Source organism: Rhinolophus ferrumequinum, chromosome 2 (assembly GCF_004115265.2).
Source record: "Rhinolophus ferrumequinum isolate MPI-CBG mRhiFer1 chromosome 2, mRhiFer1_v1.p, whole genome shotgun sequence".
Classification (NCBI taxonomy): Eukaryota; Metazoa; Chordata; class Mammalia; order Chiroptera; family Rhinolophidae; genus Rhinolophus; species Rhinolophus ferrumequinum.
The window spans coordinates 102,782,056-102,797,914 of NC_046285.1; the positions used below are offsets into that span (position 1 = coordinate 102,782,056).

At 47.9% G+C, this 15,859-nt stretch overlaps 1 protein-coding gene across 3 annotated transcripts in view; it reads right to left on the reverse strand.

Moving 5' to 3' along the window:
* Positions 1-15,859, reverse strand: part of KCNJ6 (potassium inwardly rectifying channel subfamily J member 6) — a 235,201-nt gene that overhangs the window by 87,255 nt on the left and 132,087 nt on the right. For 2 of the 3 annotated variants that reach the window (XM_033129268.1, XM_033129264.1), the window contains exon 3: positions 3,887-4,138. The exons of the other annotated variant lie outside the window; for it this stretch is intronic. In XM_033129268.1, the coding sequence (XP_032985159.1) occupies positions 3,887-3,986 (100 nt within the window). In that variant the 5' untranslated portion in view covers positions 3,987-4,138. The remainder of the gene's footprint in view (positions 1-3,886; positions 4,139-15,859) is intronic. 3 annotated transcript variants of the gene reach the window in all.

Below are 15,859 nucleotides of genomic sequence, written 5' to 3' on the forward strand. Positions count from 1 at the left end.
ACCTCACCCCAGTCAGAATGGCTATCATCAACAAGACAAATAGTAACAAGTGTTGGAGAGGCTGTGGAGAAAAAGGAACCCTCATCCACTGTTGGTGGGAATGCAGACTGGTGCAGCCGCTATGGAAGGCAGTGTGGAGGTTCCTCAAAAAATCACGAATAGAATTACCATATGACCCAGCAATCCCTCCCCTGGGTATCCACCCAAAAAATCTGAAAACATTTATCCATAAAGACACGTGTGCTCCAATGTTCATTGCAGCTTTGTTTACGGTGCCCAAGACATGGAAACAACCAAAATGTCCTTCGATAGATGAATGGATAAAGAAGTTGTGGTATATATACACAATGGAATACTATTCGGCGGTAAGAAAAGATGATATAGGAACATTTGTGACAACATGGATGGATCGTGAGAGTATAATGCTAAGCGAAATAAGTCAGACAGAAAAAGCAGAGAACCATATGATTTCACTGATATGTGGTATATAAACCAAAAACAACAAAAGAACAAGACAAACAACTGAAAGAACAAAAACTCATAGACATAGACAATAGTTTAGGGGTTACCAGAGGGTAAGGGGGTAGGGAGGTTTTAGAAGAGGATAAACGGGGTCTAATATGTGGTGATGGAAAGAGAACTGACTCTGGGTGCTGAACACACAATGGGATTTATAGATGATGTATTACAGAATTGCACACCTGAAACCTATGTAACTTTACTAACATTTGTCACCCCAATAAATTTTAATTAAAAAAAACATGTTCAACACACTAGAAGGAGCGGGTCTCGCTGAGTACTGGATGTTCTGTAACAGGCAAACAGACAAATGTTAATTAAAAAAAAAAGAATGACAACACTCTGTGTATCGGGTTAAATCAAAACATCATTATGTTAGTAGTAGCACCCATTTCTTTTTGCTTTGAAGTGTGCACACTAGGAAATTAAGGTAACACAGGTGGCTGGCATTATATTTCCCCTGGACAGCCCTGTTACAGAACATCCAGTACCCAGCGAGCCCTGCTCCTTCTAGTGTGTTGAAGTGGAATTGGGGCCAAAGAGCTGCCACCTAGCTGGCTTACGTCAGAAAAGAAGGGTTGCCTACGGAAGGAGTGAACTTGAGGGCCCTGTAATTGGTGAAAAAATTAATAAAGGTCTTCCAACGAATTGAAAAAGTGTTGAGAGATTATGGACATATGTGTGCAAACAATTTTTCATCTTGGTTTGGAAGCTGTGGCCATTTAACCAGCTCGTTCAAGCACGGACTGGCTTTCTGCACACCACTATCCTAATTTGTGCTTGGCTGGAGAAACTAGACACTGATAGCATCTTGTGTTGGTGCTTTGCACGATGAGGGGCGGGACCTACAGCTCACAGCAAAACGGACACTTGCAAATGGAAAAAGTGAGGTGAGGAAAGGTAGTGTGTCTTTTGATTTAGGTGAATGTATGTGTTATCTCTTTACTTTTAATTAAAAAAATTCTTTTTGTCCTTTAAAAATTCCCCAGGGATTACAATAAATAATAATGACCAGGCTGTGGCATCTAGTGCTGAAGGAATGAGTCCTGGTCACACCTTCGAAGCATTGGTGATATCACCTGTGTGACAATCATACAGTCTGTCACTCTGCTCTGCCCTGCCAAGTCAAGTGCTCCAGAGTGCTTTGTCAGGGATGCTTGCTGGGACTACTTTAAAAGGTGTGTTCAAGAAAGTGCAATGGTGTGATCCCCGTTACCCTTCCCCTGGAGCCTCCAATGACCAGAAACTTCAATAATTATTTGTGTTGGTCTATACCTTTGGTTTAGCTCTTTGCCTAATGCTCTGGTAGACCTCACTGCTGAAAAGTACTCATGAGAATCTGGCGAATGCTTAGGTTTTGCTTCTAAGTCTCTGATCAATTATCCTTCTCTGTGACTTTCCCTGATCTCCTCTCCTGCCTTCTCACTTTAGCACTGGGACCCCAGGGTTTATCCATAGCCTGCTTCTCTTCTCATCCCTCCCTCTTTCTCAGCGACAGGTTCCCTGTGGCTGAAACTCTCCTTGTATTCAGATGACTCCCAGATCTAGCTCTCCAACTCAGATCTTTCTCTCAATTTCTACATGGCCATATTGACTTGCTCGAAAGACATTTCCATCTGCATTTCCCATGGGAGCCTCGAAATGAACATTTTCAAGGGGGAGCTCATGTTCCCCATTCTGTCTTATCTGGACTAAGTGTTTTCCCACTGCCGCTGCAGAGCCTCCCTGAACCCTTCCTGATTCTCTCCATCCCAGGAGGAGGACTTTTACGGATGTACCAGGTCTCTCATGTCCTCTGGCTTCCTGCTGGGATTAGCTCCTGGGAGGCACTGGCAGGAGATGGAAGGGCAGGTGGAGGATGGAGCCTTCCTGTAGGCCCCAGGGGAAGTTGCAATGGCTGAGTTCTCTTCCTCATAGCACGGTCCCACCCAGTGCCCGTTTCTCCCACAGATCTGCCTGGTTTCCTCCCTTTGCTCCTTTAGGCTCAGGGTGGTCATGGCTGCAACTGTTGTCAGCCCTGGAGAGACTCCCCGTCCCTTGATGGTTTCCCCTAGCCTCTCCCACACCTTCACAGAGTCTCTCCTCTAACCTTCCCCTCCCCCAACCGCGTGTGCCTTCTGTGTCCTGTAGACTCTGACGCATACCCCTCCCATGTGTTCCTCTTCCACACGACTCCATGGGTGGTACCAGCATCTGTTCAGGACCTCAAGCCAGGAGACACGACATCTCACGGTTTCTCCTTAAAAGTTTTTCCTCCTGGCCCCTGTTCACTATCTCCAATGCACTAGAATTGTTGGGTTGTGGAAATAAATGAAGAAGAACCTAATGAGAAAAGCAAAGGCTATTTATTCAGAGTTTGCCATATCCAGGGTGTCAATCGTGCCACCTGTGTTTTGGTAGAGACTCAAAGTGGGAAGAACGGAAGCCTTCAAGTGCGCCCTGGCTGGAGGCTGTGGGGGTGGGGACGCTGCGGGAGGGCTGATTAGGAGCAGGGGTCCCCCGTGATTGTTTAGGGTGCAGATTGCACTTTCTCTGGCTGGTCCTAAGTTGGAAGCAGAGCCAAAAATTAGGAAAGCTGTCAACGATTAATCAAGTTCCGACCATTTGTGGCCAATTGTTACAGGAGTTATTGATTGGCTACCTATATGGTTACCAGAGACAGCAGTCTGGCTTCCTACGCCTCTGACTTACAAGAGGTTCACTTCCTGGGCTGGTTACTGTCGGTTGTGGGTCAGAGTTCTCTTTTTATATATAGTTTGACTATTGTCCCTTTGCATATTCATTCTCTTACGGTCGTTGTCAGTTTTCAATAAACAATAACAAAGCTTTTCTGGTTCTTGATTATAAAGTTAATATATCTTCATGTAGAAAATTTTGGGCAACCCAGAAAAGCATAAGAAGTAAAAGAAGAAAGCGAAACACTCAGTCCATATTCTGCCACCAGAGGTAACCGCTGTTAGCATTTCAGTGACATCTTTCCAGATGTCTCTCTGTGCATCAGCGCACATTCACATACGAGGGACCAGCCTGTACGTGTTTGTAGCCCTCTCATCAGTTTTCATCGGATTACTGCGGCTGTCTCCACGGCGTTCCTACCACCCTCTCCTTTTTCACAGTTTCAGAAGGGGCTTGCTCCAGTTCCGATCCGATCGTTCAGAGGTCCCACTGATAAAGTCCAAGCTTCGTATTAGGGCTCCCCATGCCCCCAGTGAGGTGACCCGGCTCTCCCTCTGCCTGAACTTTCCTTTGCTTCTCCACACTGTAAAGAACTCAGGGTTCTCTCAGGTACTGTACTCTTTGATGCGTGCGCCCTTTCACATGACACTTCCAGGGTCTTCCATGCTTTTCCCCACCCCCCACAGCTCACCTAAGTCCTCAGAACTCAGCTCCAACTCCACATCCCCAGGGAGCTCCCAAGATGGTTGGTTCCTGTCCTCTCCATCCAGTTGCTGTCCCCAGGACCGCATCAGCACATCGTAGGACAGTGGCTGGCTTCTCTGTCACTGTGCCCTGATAGGCCCTGTACTCTCAAGGTAAGCGGCTCTGCCTCACTCTCGTTCTCCACAGCCCTGTGTCTGTGACCGGGTTGGAAACCCAGTGGAGGCTCAGTAGACATTGCCTGAATGAATAAGTGGGTGGATGAATGAAATTAGATGAATGCCTGTGTGTTTCCATACACATATCTGTACATGGCATGATCACATATCAGGTTCATTTTGCATCCTGAACAGAAAATGCAACTTGTACTTTCTATGGGGCGACCATTTAAACCATAAAAAGAACCCCTCAATTATTACCCTTGAATGTGGTCAGTACCACTTATATATACTTTGCCTCCTTTCTTATTCCTCCTGTCGATCGTCCCACAAAGGTTTCGTGGGGAATAAAATGTTGTATTTGCAGGAAAATGCTTTGAACTTTTTGTAGGAAAATTTACTTTCCCCAGATCAATAAGAGAGCACACGACTCTATAAATAATGGACGGCACAGATATCTGTTTTCCAGATGAAAGAACTTAAGGAGAGACGACTAGGAGCAAGGCAGATGATCTGTGATTCACTGGACACAGTAAGATGTCGAGGTTCAAAATGTTAAAATATCAGGTCCGTTGCGGAGTTCAGCTATGGTTTACCACTCATCACACATGTCTTCTTGGGGAGGGGGAAGGGCAACAAAAGTGGCAGAACTCCCGTTCCAAAGCCTTTCCCAAAAAGACTATCCTTCACTTACAGTAATAATTCAGGTGAGAGAAGTGGTGATTAAGTGGTTGCTGAATGAAGGGCCAGCAAGAAATAGCTCAGGCATCGGAGGCCGGGTAACTTATCTCCTATGTTATGTTTTTCAGAGACGTTCAAGATTAGAGATCAGGTTTGCTGGGGGTACGTGTCACAAGGCATGGCAGCAGGAGACGGGGTTAGGATTTCACTGCGCTGCCGGCATCACAAATTAGAATATAGGTTTTTTTCCCCAAACCTTTTTATGTGGCACAGAGTGGGCAAAATAATGGCTCCTGTGATGTTCACACCCCAATCTCTGGAACCTGTGACCATGTATGTTAGTTACATGGCAAAGGGACCTTACGATAGGGAGATTCTCCTGAATTATCCAGGGGACACAATATAATCACAAGGGTCCTTGTAAGTAGAGGAGGGAGCTAGAAGCGGGACCGGAAACCAGAAATGGCAGCACAAGAAGCATTTGGCCCAATGTCACTGGTTTTGCAGAGGGAGAAAGGGGGCCATGAGTCACGTGGACAGTGTCTAGAAGATGGAACAGCCAAGGAAATGGATTCTCCCCTAGAACCTGCAGGAGTGACACAGTCCTGCTGAAAACTTGACTTTACCCCAACTGAGACCTGTCTCAGACTTCTAACCTACAGACTGGTCAGGTAATAAATTTGTGTTGCTTAAGCCACTACGTACATGGTAGTTTGCTCTAGCAGCAAGAGGGAACAAACACAGGGTGACATGGAGCTACCTTAGCCACAGTGCTGAGACTGAGAGAGACACAGCGAAGTTCTTGGTGGCTTTCCGGCTGGCTCTTGTCAGAGCGAGAGGAGTGAACTTCCATGCTCACACCGTCCTGTGCCTTTGAATGGATTGTGCAGATGGTCATAAAGCTCACACCAAGGCGGAAGCCCCTTCACACATCTGGTAGACTGTGCAAGCCTCTGGGACCTTTTGTAGGACCCCGGGGAGGGGTGGTATCCTCCAATAACAATGGATACAGGATGGCTTCCCAAACCTGGGCAGCACGCACCGGAGCCAGTTGAATTCAATCCAGGAAAATGGAGGGCTGTGATGTGCCTGGCACCTGAAGGTGGTGATGGATTCTCAGACGTTATGCTAATCGAGAGTTTCCTAAGAGGATATGCTAATGGTTGAAGACTTGTGCTTGTCAGAGCGAGCTCCCAAAAGAGGTGGGTTTTCAGTCGTGGTTTTGACAGAGAGGGACTGGTGGGTGGGGAGGTGGGAACAAAGTTCACTGACTTCAAGAATAGGAGGAGGAAAAATTTACAGAAATGTATGGCGGGAGTCCATCTCTCGAAATCTCAACAGCGTTTTAGGTTTTCTCAGAGCTTGCATTCATGTGGGTGAGAATAGGACAAAATTCGTATACTGGTGATAGAAAACGGGAGAGTTCACAATCAAAGGGTCAGGTCTCAGCAGAAAGTTTTGAAGATCCAGTTTCCTTCAGTATTACCAGGTCTTCTGCCCCTCCCACTGTCCCAACGAGCTTTGCTGAGGTTTGACACCTGTTCCAGAAACATGCAGTTAACTTGATTTTTTTGTTGTTCCTTTTACTCAAATTCATACTTGGCTTTGTAGTAAGTACAAGGGACAAACCCGGGGGGCTGAGTGCCCCAATAGGGTTTTGTCAACCGAAACTTGGGAGACCATGAAGCTGCCATGACAAGGGAAAAATCTGGGGGTAGTGCTGTGAGAGAGACCTAAACATTATGTATTTTAAGGACCTTTGCTTTGTGCTGTTTTACTAGGCCAAGGCTAATTAATCCTGAGTATGCAATGGACATGGAACCCTATGTATATATAACACGTCTACCCCTACAGATACACTTTTTGATGGGAGGCACTAATTTTCGAAATGTAGAGATTAATTTCTATAATTTCTAATTTTCGAGTTGCAGCCTGGGTAGTTTAGGGGACAGGGAGGAGGTGGGTTGGGTAACACAGCAGCAGGTATGCAGACTTCAACTAGCTGGTCACAGGACATCTTTGCCCAGGAAGAGATGAGTGGGACTGGGTGTTGTCATCACTCCAAGGAAGCTGGTTTGTACCAGGAACAGGTCTGCTTGGGAAATGAGTTCATGTGGGCAAGGCTGGGCAAATACCAACAGAACCCAAAGAAACATCCTCTGTCAGTGGACAGAACATGGCACGGTGCCGGGGACTCGGCAAGAGCTCCTGAATATTGGACTGGATTTGTCACTAGGCTGTGTGAGATGGAACTTTTATAGCACCCACACCTGGAACCTGGCTGTACCTCTGCTGTGGAGAAAAAGCAGAGATGTCAGGGCTGTCCTGGCCGCTTTTCAAGAGGATTTAGACTCCAGCATAAAGGGAAGCTTCATGTTTAAGCTCATCGTATTGCAAGGAACCAGGAAATTTATGTTTGCAGGTCATGATCTTAAGTGACTTCCACTCTATTAGCTCAAAGATTGAATCTAAAAGATGTAGAAGGATGAAAAATGGCCTTAAGCACATCCTCTAGCTTCCTGTAAGGACGTAATATACTGAGGCAGCATGGGATGAAGGGCAGACCACCGCCTTTGGATCGCAGTGCCCGAGAGTGCTTGACGTTTGGCAAAGGATAACAATCCTATCTGTCGATCTTTTGCCAAGAGAGCTCCAAACCAGTGTGAACTGGTTATCAGTTGGACATTATTTTAGGAGAGGTAAGAGCTGGGCTCGAACATCAGAGCTGAACCTTATCTGTTAGATAAAACATTTCTATTTATATATTTAAAAAGTTTGCTGTTTTATTGGTTTGTTGGTTTGCTGTTTTATTTACCCACATTGACACATAAGAGTGCTCTGGGAGTGAAGTGCAAGGTTGGCCTGGGTTTGGAGTGAGTTTGCACTGCTTGAGAGCGCAGTGAGAAGTGGGAGGAGCTCTTTCCTTAGCAGACCCAGACAACTGGGGGGTTGTAGGGAATCCCCGCTGTCCTGGCCCAATCCACCACCAAGGATGGGCTCCCCGTCAGATGCAGTGTTTATGGAGCCATAGGGGGGTCCTGACTAAAAGCAATTCAGATACTGTGCGCTGAGTTTACAAGTGTGATTGTGGCACTTTTTAAAATCCTTCCTCTCCAATACTCAGCAGAAGGGAGAGAGAATGATGTGGGAAAATGATGAACACATCGCAAACTAATGCACTGGGAGCTCTTTTTACCATTATGAGGTCTCTGACGCCTAGAACTGTGTTTTCTTGATTTCTGTACTCTCAGGTTCCAACGCAATACTTGACATATGGTAAGTGCTCAATGCATTCTTGGTGAAGGAAGGAAGGAAAAAAGGAAGGAAGGAAGGGAGGGAGGGAGGGAGAGACATTTCTACTGTGTGAACAGAACACATCAAGTTCAAACGAGTGCATGCGCAGTTAAAGGAAGGGCAGCAATGGAAAGCTGTCCACGATGTACCGTGCTCTTGTTCCTTTGCAAGTTCAAGTCAGCCTTCAACGGCGACTGGAAGTGATGTCACTCAAAGAAGAGCCCTCCAGGAATCTCAAGGGTCAATCGTTCCCCCCACGGGAGGCAAAGAAGCACTGCCCTGTAAGGCAGGCGGCTCTGGGTCCTCATAGGACCTGTGGACACCAGATCCTGCCATCCCCACAGCTCCCGTCGGAGGGGTTTCCCAGGGCGACTTTCCCTGATTCCTCCTAAGAGGCCCTGCTACTCCGATCACAGCTGACTGGCCCAGAGATGGACACCTGACCAAAACGGCAGCGGTGATAGGCTGACCAGCAGCCTATGAGGTGGCCTGCCATGGAGCTCTGTCCAATAGGAGATGACTATACGGGATGCTGGCCCATCATCCAGTCTCCTCTTTCCATGCAAGTCTGCATGTGAGCCAGATGGAGAAATCAGAGGTGGCAGCAAAAGCTGAGAGGGCGTCGGAGAGAAGGCAAGGCGAAGCAGCTCTGAGGGAGCTGGAGGGAGAGGAGAGCAAAGTCGGCAGTAAATGCAGGCAGGCCGAGGAGTAGCGGGGAGGGGCCGGGTGCCAGACACGGTGGGCACACTGCTAGCAGGTCACCAGAGCCACCAGAACCCAGTGGTGCTGCTAAGTCGTGGTGACAAATGCGACCTTGGTTCCCAGGAATGTGGCCCGGTGGCCACAGGTGTATGTAAATAAACCCCACGACGCCAGCCTCCTCCCTGCACTTCACTTCTCTGGGTTTGGGGTCCATTGAATAAGCCAGGCTGGTCTAGAGATGCAGCACTGAATCTGTGATTTTTGGGTGCTGTGCGCTGTGGGGAACTGAGGGGACGATAGGAAACGGTCAGGCTTTGCCCGGCTCAGGAAGGAATTTATACTCAAGCAGAGGATGCAAGAAAAACCCAAGGTGGTATATGTTAGGTTGGAGCAAAAGTAATTGTGGTTTTTGCAATTTTTAACCTTTTAAACCACAATTACTTTTGCACCAACCTAGTACTAAATTGCGGGGCAGGGCGTAGCGGGAAGGCCCCTGTGGAGGCAGCCCCTGAGCTGGGGTTGAATGTTGAATGTGGGTGAGATGGCAACATAGAAAGCAGCTGGCAAACGTGCTCAGGAGTGACAATGCCAGCACCACGGCGAGGAAGGCAGCTGGGGTCTCTGCAAATCCACTAGGCTTCCTGATGCCCAGAGGTGGAAACGTGGCACTCTGAACTTTGACGACAGCCAGAGTGAACAGTTAGGACCCCAGATGGCATTCGCCGGCTTGGGTGACAGCTGTGATCTTGGATGTTCCCTAGTGCCCTGTAATCAACATTGATGGCACGTCTGGGTTTCCTCCTGGGAGCCACAGATTTCTGATGGGAGATAGATAGACTACGATGTGAGAAGCTTAAGCCAGGCGTCAATTCCACAGGGCTGCCGAGTGTTCTGTTCACACAGCAAGGATATGTCTCAGCTTTAGAAATGGGGTGGGATCTGCAGAGATGGCCGGTGGTCTGCCTGGCAACCTGCCTAGGAACACATGTTCTTGGCCAGGCTCAGCTCCTGGTGCTGAAAGGGGAATCTAGAGAGGGAGAGCAGGTAAAGACCAGCCTGGAATGGACAATGTCAAGGAAAGTGCATCCCTCTTATTTCATCATGTGAAGTGTTACCTGCACAAGGGAACCCTGTCACTGATGTGTTTTATAGGTGAGCCTTGTGGAGTAAGACCACTCGGGAGAAGTCCCAGGGCCCTCTGACTCTCACGGCAGGGGCTGGGCTCGGTCCTCACTCTCCTCAGCGGCAGAGGCCTCTGAGCCCGATGTCCTCACTCACGTGCCACGCTCTCCTCCTCCTTGGTTGGTTTTACTCCGTTGGGAACAGGGCTGGACCCTCGAGCATGTGCTACACGACTTCAGAGCAGAGGGCTGCTCCGTCGTGGGGTCTGAGATCAAAAGTATGCTAGTAGACAGTTTTCCTGAAGGTTTGAAAACACCTGGGGCCAGGTAATACAAGAGATACTGCAGCCAACAGAGAAGTCAACGTGGATGGCCTCTACAAGCTCATTCTCTGAGTTTTGCATCCGAAACAGACATAACTAGAGGAAGAGAATCTCCAGGGTATGGAAGGCCCATGCCAGGCAGTTACTGAGGATGCTTTCGTGTTTTTGCTTGGATGGTGAGGCTTCCCTAGGAAGGAGGGCTTCTGGGATCCCAACAAGGCAAAGCATTCTAAGTCACCATTCCTGCTTGCTCGAGCAAAACAAAACAAAACATGCCTTTTAAGAAACCATGAGGTTGCTGAATGAGTAGGAGGGCTTTTATGAGCCTTTTTCTAACGCCACCGTTTGTGAGCAAACACGGAACTGGCCAGGGGAGCTTGAAGCCTGTGGTATGGACTGATGTACATATCTTCCCAGTGCTTGGCACTTAGGCACTCAATAAATGTTACACTGTTGAAAAAATAAATGAAGGTTTAAAATAAAAGAAGAAACACACTATGTTTTTATCTCTTGTGGTTCTGGGGGATCTGTTTTCAGACTGTGCTACAGCAGACAGGACTTGGACTGAATCCCATCACCTGCCTCAGTTTACTCACCCCTACAATGGGTTGTGTGAAGTTCCAGTGATAACACGTGAAAGGGCTGTGCACACCAGGAACAGCAGCACAGATCGGGGGTAGTGTGCTACTCTGGGGTGAAAGACTCGTGCTGGGTTTGCCTTACCCCTGATTTTGGTATACATTTCCTGCCTCAGGTGTTTGTGATGGTGGAGGAAAGGCCTGGAGGTTTTCTTTCAGGATTGGGAGCGGCTGGCTTCCGTTCTGGGGGGCTGCCCCTGAGACTTAGCCACAGTCTCATTGCCCAGGGTTACAGCACTGCTGGCCTCAGGGGTGGCATGTGTGAGCACATCTGAGCAATGATGCAGTTAGGATGGAGACAGGTGAGGTATCTTAGGGCTTCCAAATTTCCCGAAGGACTGTGGCTTCTCAACACGTAGTGAAGTGACAAACGCGTACCAGCTCTAAGATGTGGTCAACAGTAAAACACACAGACAGCAAGTATGCCTGAGGAACAAGTCTGATTTCCCCAAAGACCCACAGGAGACCCACTTGTAATTCTAAGAAAAAAAGTTTGTAACAGGCGAAGTTGATGGAAAGTCAAGATAAAAAGAATTTTCCAATGCCATGGAAGGAACAGAAGTTACAATAAAGAAGGAAAAGAATCAAAAGGAACTTGGCTGACTTTCACTGTCCCTGGTTCTCTCTTTCTGGGATATCTATGTTTAGTGGCAAAATGAAAAAAAATAAAAATACAGCAACACACACGCAAAGGCTTCAAAGGCAAGAAAAACCTGGGCCCCAGAGGTAGAAGGCGCTTTTCTGAGACTTTTCTTTGTTATCTACGTCCTGTAAATCTTCAAATGCTACCTAAGAGCTTTTCATCTGTAGTTGAAAGTCTTTTTTTTTTTTTAAAGCAACCCCTCTCCCACCCCAAAAGAAGGGAGAGACCGGTTTTCTTGAAAGCAGTGTGGCTTAGAGACACAAATCTGTGTGCACTTTGTCACGAGCGGCAGCAAAAGGAAAAAGGGGGTGAACAGGCCGGGGTTTAGTTATTCATCATTGTAGGGGCTGCAAAGGTGGCTTCTATCTGTCTTCTGCCAGAAATGGGGCCCAGCCACTGGGAGCCCCCAGCCATGTAGGGGCAGGGTGGGTATTACAAAGGGGCTGACCTCAAATGAGGGGATGAAGAAGAGGCCAGGGTGTAGGCTCCAGGACCTCCATGTCCAGCCAAGTGGAGGCCGCTGGTCCCCTCGGGGACTTGTCACACTGCATCTGTTGGCCCTTGGTGGAGCCACCAACTTCTGGAGACCTCCCTGTCGGGTGGATGCTTCGTGCAGAATGCACGACTGTTTGAAGTCTACTCATGGCTCTAAATGGTCACTTAGTAGAGATTTAGAAGGAAAATAAATACCCAACAGGGTCAGTTTCATCGAGATGCTTTTGAATTAGAGCTTTCTTGGGTTCTATGGATGGACGGATGACGCCACAGCTCCCAGGCTTGGAAACCAGGATGTTGGCATACCTCTCTGGAGGCAGTACAAGGATTTGGTGAGGTACGAGGTGTGATCGAAAAATATGATGAATGTTTAAATTAAAAAAAATTATTACAGTAAAAGACACATTGCCATTAATCCCCCTCAAAATACTCCCCCTCGCTTTGAACACAATTATCCCATCATTCTTACCCCTTCTGAAGCAGTTCTGGAGGTTCTTTTGTGTCTTTAGTTGTGCTGTCGTGGCTGCCTCGATGTCCTGAATCGATTCAAAATGTTTACCTTTTATGGTCATTTTGACTTTGGGGAAGAGCCAGAAGTCACACAGTGTCAGATCCGGTGAAAAAGGTGGATGAGGACACACCGTGATGTTTTTATTTGGCAGAAATTGCCATACCAGAAGCAATGTGTGACACAGAGTGTTGTCATGATGGAGGATGAAACCGTTTGCCCATTTCTCAGGCCATTTTCTACGCACATCGTTTCTTAAATGCGCTAATAAGTCCCTATAATAATCAGAGTTCACCGTAGTGTTGCTAGGTACAAATTCAGCTCGCACAATTCCATCAAGGTCAAAAAACACAATTAACATCACCTTGATGTTAGATATTGATTGAATGCTTTTTTCATGTGAGAACTGGGCGATTTCCATTGACAACTCTGAACCTTGGTCTCAGGACCATAACCATAAACCTAAGCTTCATGTCCCATGATGACATGTCTTAAAAAGCTGGAATCTGAAGCGGCACGATCGTGCAACTCCAACAAAATTGACAAACGCTGTTGTTTTCGTTCGACAGTAAAACGCGTGGAACAACTTTCACACTCACTCGCCTCATGTTCAAGTTTGTTGTTAAAATGCTTTGAACGGAACCATAACAGATATTCAGATCCTCAGAAAGTTCTCTAATAGCCATTCGCCTGTTTGACGGAATCGTTTTGCTTACTCTTTCAACATTCTCTTGGGTTTCTGATGTTGAAGGACCTCCGATATCTCCTCGTCTTCAATTGATTCACGACCGTTACGAAATCACTCAAACCACTTGTAAACCATCCTCAAGGTCATTGCAGCATCAACATAAACTAATCTTAACATTCCGTGGGGTTCTTTAGTCCTTTTTTACAGTTTGAAGTGAAATTTCTTGTTAATGTGTTGTTCATGATCCATGACTTAACGACACTCTTTACAACACACCTTCTTGGGCCGGCCGGGTGGCTCAGTTGGTTAGAGCACAAGCTTTTAACAAGGTTGCCGGTTCAATTACCGCATGAGATGGTGGTTCAGTTCCCACATGGGATGGAGGGCTGCACCTCCTGCAACTAAAGATTGAAAAAAACAGCGACTGGACTTGGAGCTGAGCTGCGCCCTCCACAACTACATTGAAGGACAGCGACTTGGAGCTGATGGGCCCTGGAGAAACACACTGTTCCCCAATATTCCCCAATTAAAAAAACCCCACAAAAATACCTTCTCTCCACCGTAGCTCACACCCGATGGACTGCACCAAACAAGGTGAAACCTGTCACACAAGGTTACTAAGGTTCGATGCGCTGCTTCCCGTATTGAAGATCCCTGCCTTTCCATTGGATGGCACTTGGCAGCCGCATTCACCGTATTTCCTGATCATACCTCGTAGGCCGGTCAAGCTCCTAGCTGTCAACTTAGTGCCTGCTGGCCTCCTTTACGATCTGGGCAGTGCCATCATTAAAAATGAGCAAAAGTAGAAAAAGCAACTCAAAGAAAATAAACAATACCACAGATGATTTTTCATTCGATGCCAGAAAGGAAAGGCTAGACATTATTTGACAATAAACATGGGGAGCATGAGACCATCTCGTGAAAGACTGTGTGGGCCACAGACCCCACTCTCAGAGAACGTGTCCTGGGCTTGGGGCTGGCGTGGGGCCCTGGGAGAACACAGCCTAAGTGCACGGAAAGAGAGGCGCAGGCAGGAGCGTGGGGCTCCAGCCGTCAGAGCTCCACCCTCCACTTGGGAGGGCAGCCAACTTGCACAGGCCACTACTGCCTGCTCTGTGGCTACGCACATGGAAAGCACCATGGGGCGCACCTAGCCCGTACTGAACCCCACAATAAGGATCATAGTCTCGTTTATCGTCAAAACAATCATTCCATATTATAGAAAAGAGGAAAATGGCCTGGACTTGGATGAGGTCACACATCTAGCAACCGTCTGGCCTGAGCCCAGGTCATCTGACCGGAAATCCAAACCTATCACAAAATGCTTCCCTTAGCAAATGATCCCATATTAAAACAGTAAGAAGAAGGCTTCAGAATCTCAGCTCCTGGCGTCAGATCAGGTTTTGATCCCATATCCCTTCATTTGCTCACCCCCTGGGAATGGCTGCCCACTATTGTGCTGGTAAGTTGTAGGTTCTGGGTCCTAAATGGGCAGGTAGAGGGGGTGGGGAGGTGAAGGAGGGGCCCCGAGCCTGGCACATGCTTCACCAGGCCGAGGTGGAGGACCTTTTAGGGCGGCTGTTCTTGCTGCCTTTTCCTTAGTGTCCCTGGGCACACAGTCTTTGACTAAGAGTGTGAGGTTCAGAGCAGGGGTCACCATGGAGCTGTCTGCAAGGGTGATGCAGTATGACTTCTCAGAGATCTGTAACTGTATTTCTTTGGACTCAAAAGGTGTTCTGAGGCCACTATGTTTGCGTTGGTGAGAGTGTCTGTCTATGGGATCGCTGCTGTTTGGGGAGAAGTTGCCGTGTGCCAGGTGCTGTAAATATTCTCTCCTCCTTCAGTTCTTAAAACAAGAGTGGGCACAGTGGCAAGCTGGTGACTAGCTCTCTGGAGAGCGGTGTGGAAAAAACTTTGATTTGTAGTGTTTGCTGATTTCCATGGTATAAATGCTCTTATCGCTGCTGATTTCAAGCTTATCAGTAGTTTAACCAGCAGTTCACAAAATCCCTCAATCTTTATTTACCAGGCAGTTCTCATGAGCCAGAGGAATGGCACCAGCACATAGGAGGCAAGGAGGGGATGTTACAAAGATAGGCGGTAAGTCTTCGAGATTTTATAGGGGAGGAAATTGAGGCTTAGAGGTCACATGGCTCACCCACGAGGATTGGCTAGGACTGAGTCCTCTTCTTCCCTGCCTCCTGGCCCCCATCCGGCTCTCAGCCCAGTGGTGAACTGCCCCATGTTCAAGGCTGGGGAGGAGGTTATCTCTCAGTTCAGCTTCCTGCTCCCCCAGGTCAGGCGGGGCCAGCCGGCCTTAGAGAGCTGATTTGTTCTAGACGCATCCCACGGCCCCACAGCTTGCTTTCCTCTTCCTCCTCTCTGCCAACTCTGAGCTGCCGTGCTGCTGGTGTTTGTCCTGTGCTCAATACTCTGGATGTCTCCCAATGCCCTCTCTCTCCTCTCACTGTCCTTAACAGGTGGTGAAACTGCCAAGTGGCAGAACATTTGAGAACTTGGAGATAAAGTCAGAGAGAATGACACCAGAAAGAGAAGTGACACGATCCCTCTCCCTGTTCCAGCAACACTCGTGCTTGCTCACCGGGCTCTAGTCGCCCTGACCACACAGACGTTCCAGACCCTCCAAAGGTCTTTCTCTCTCCGTGGGGCCCTTGAGCTTGCTGTTCCATCTGCCTGGAATGCTCATTCCT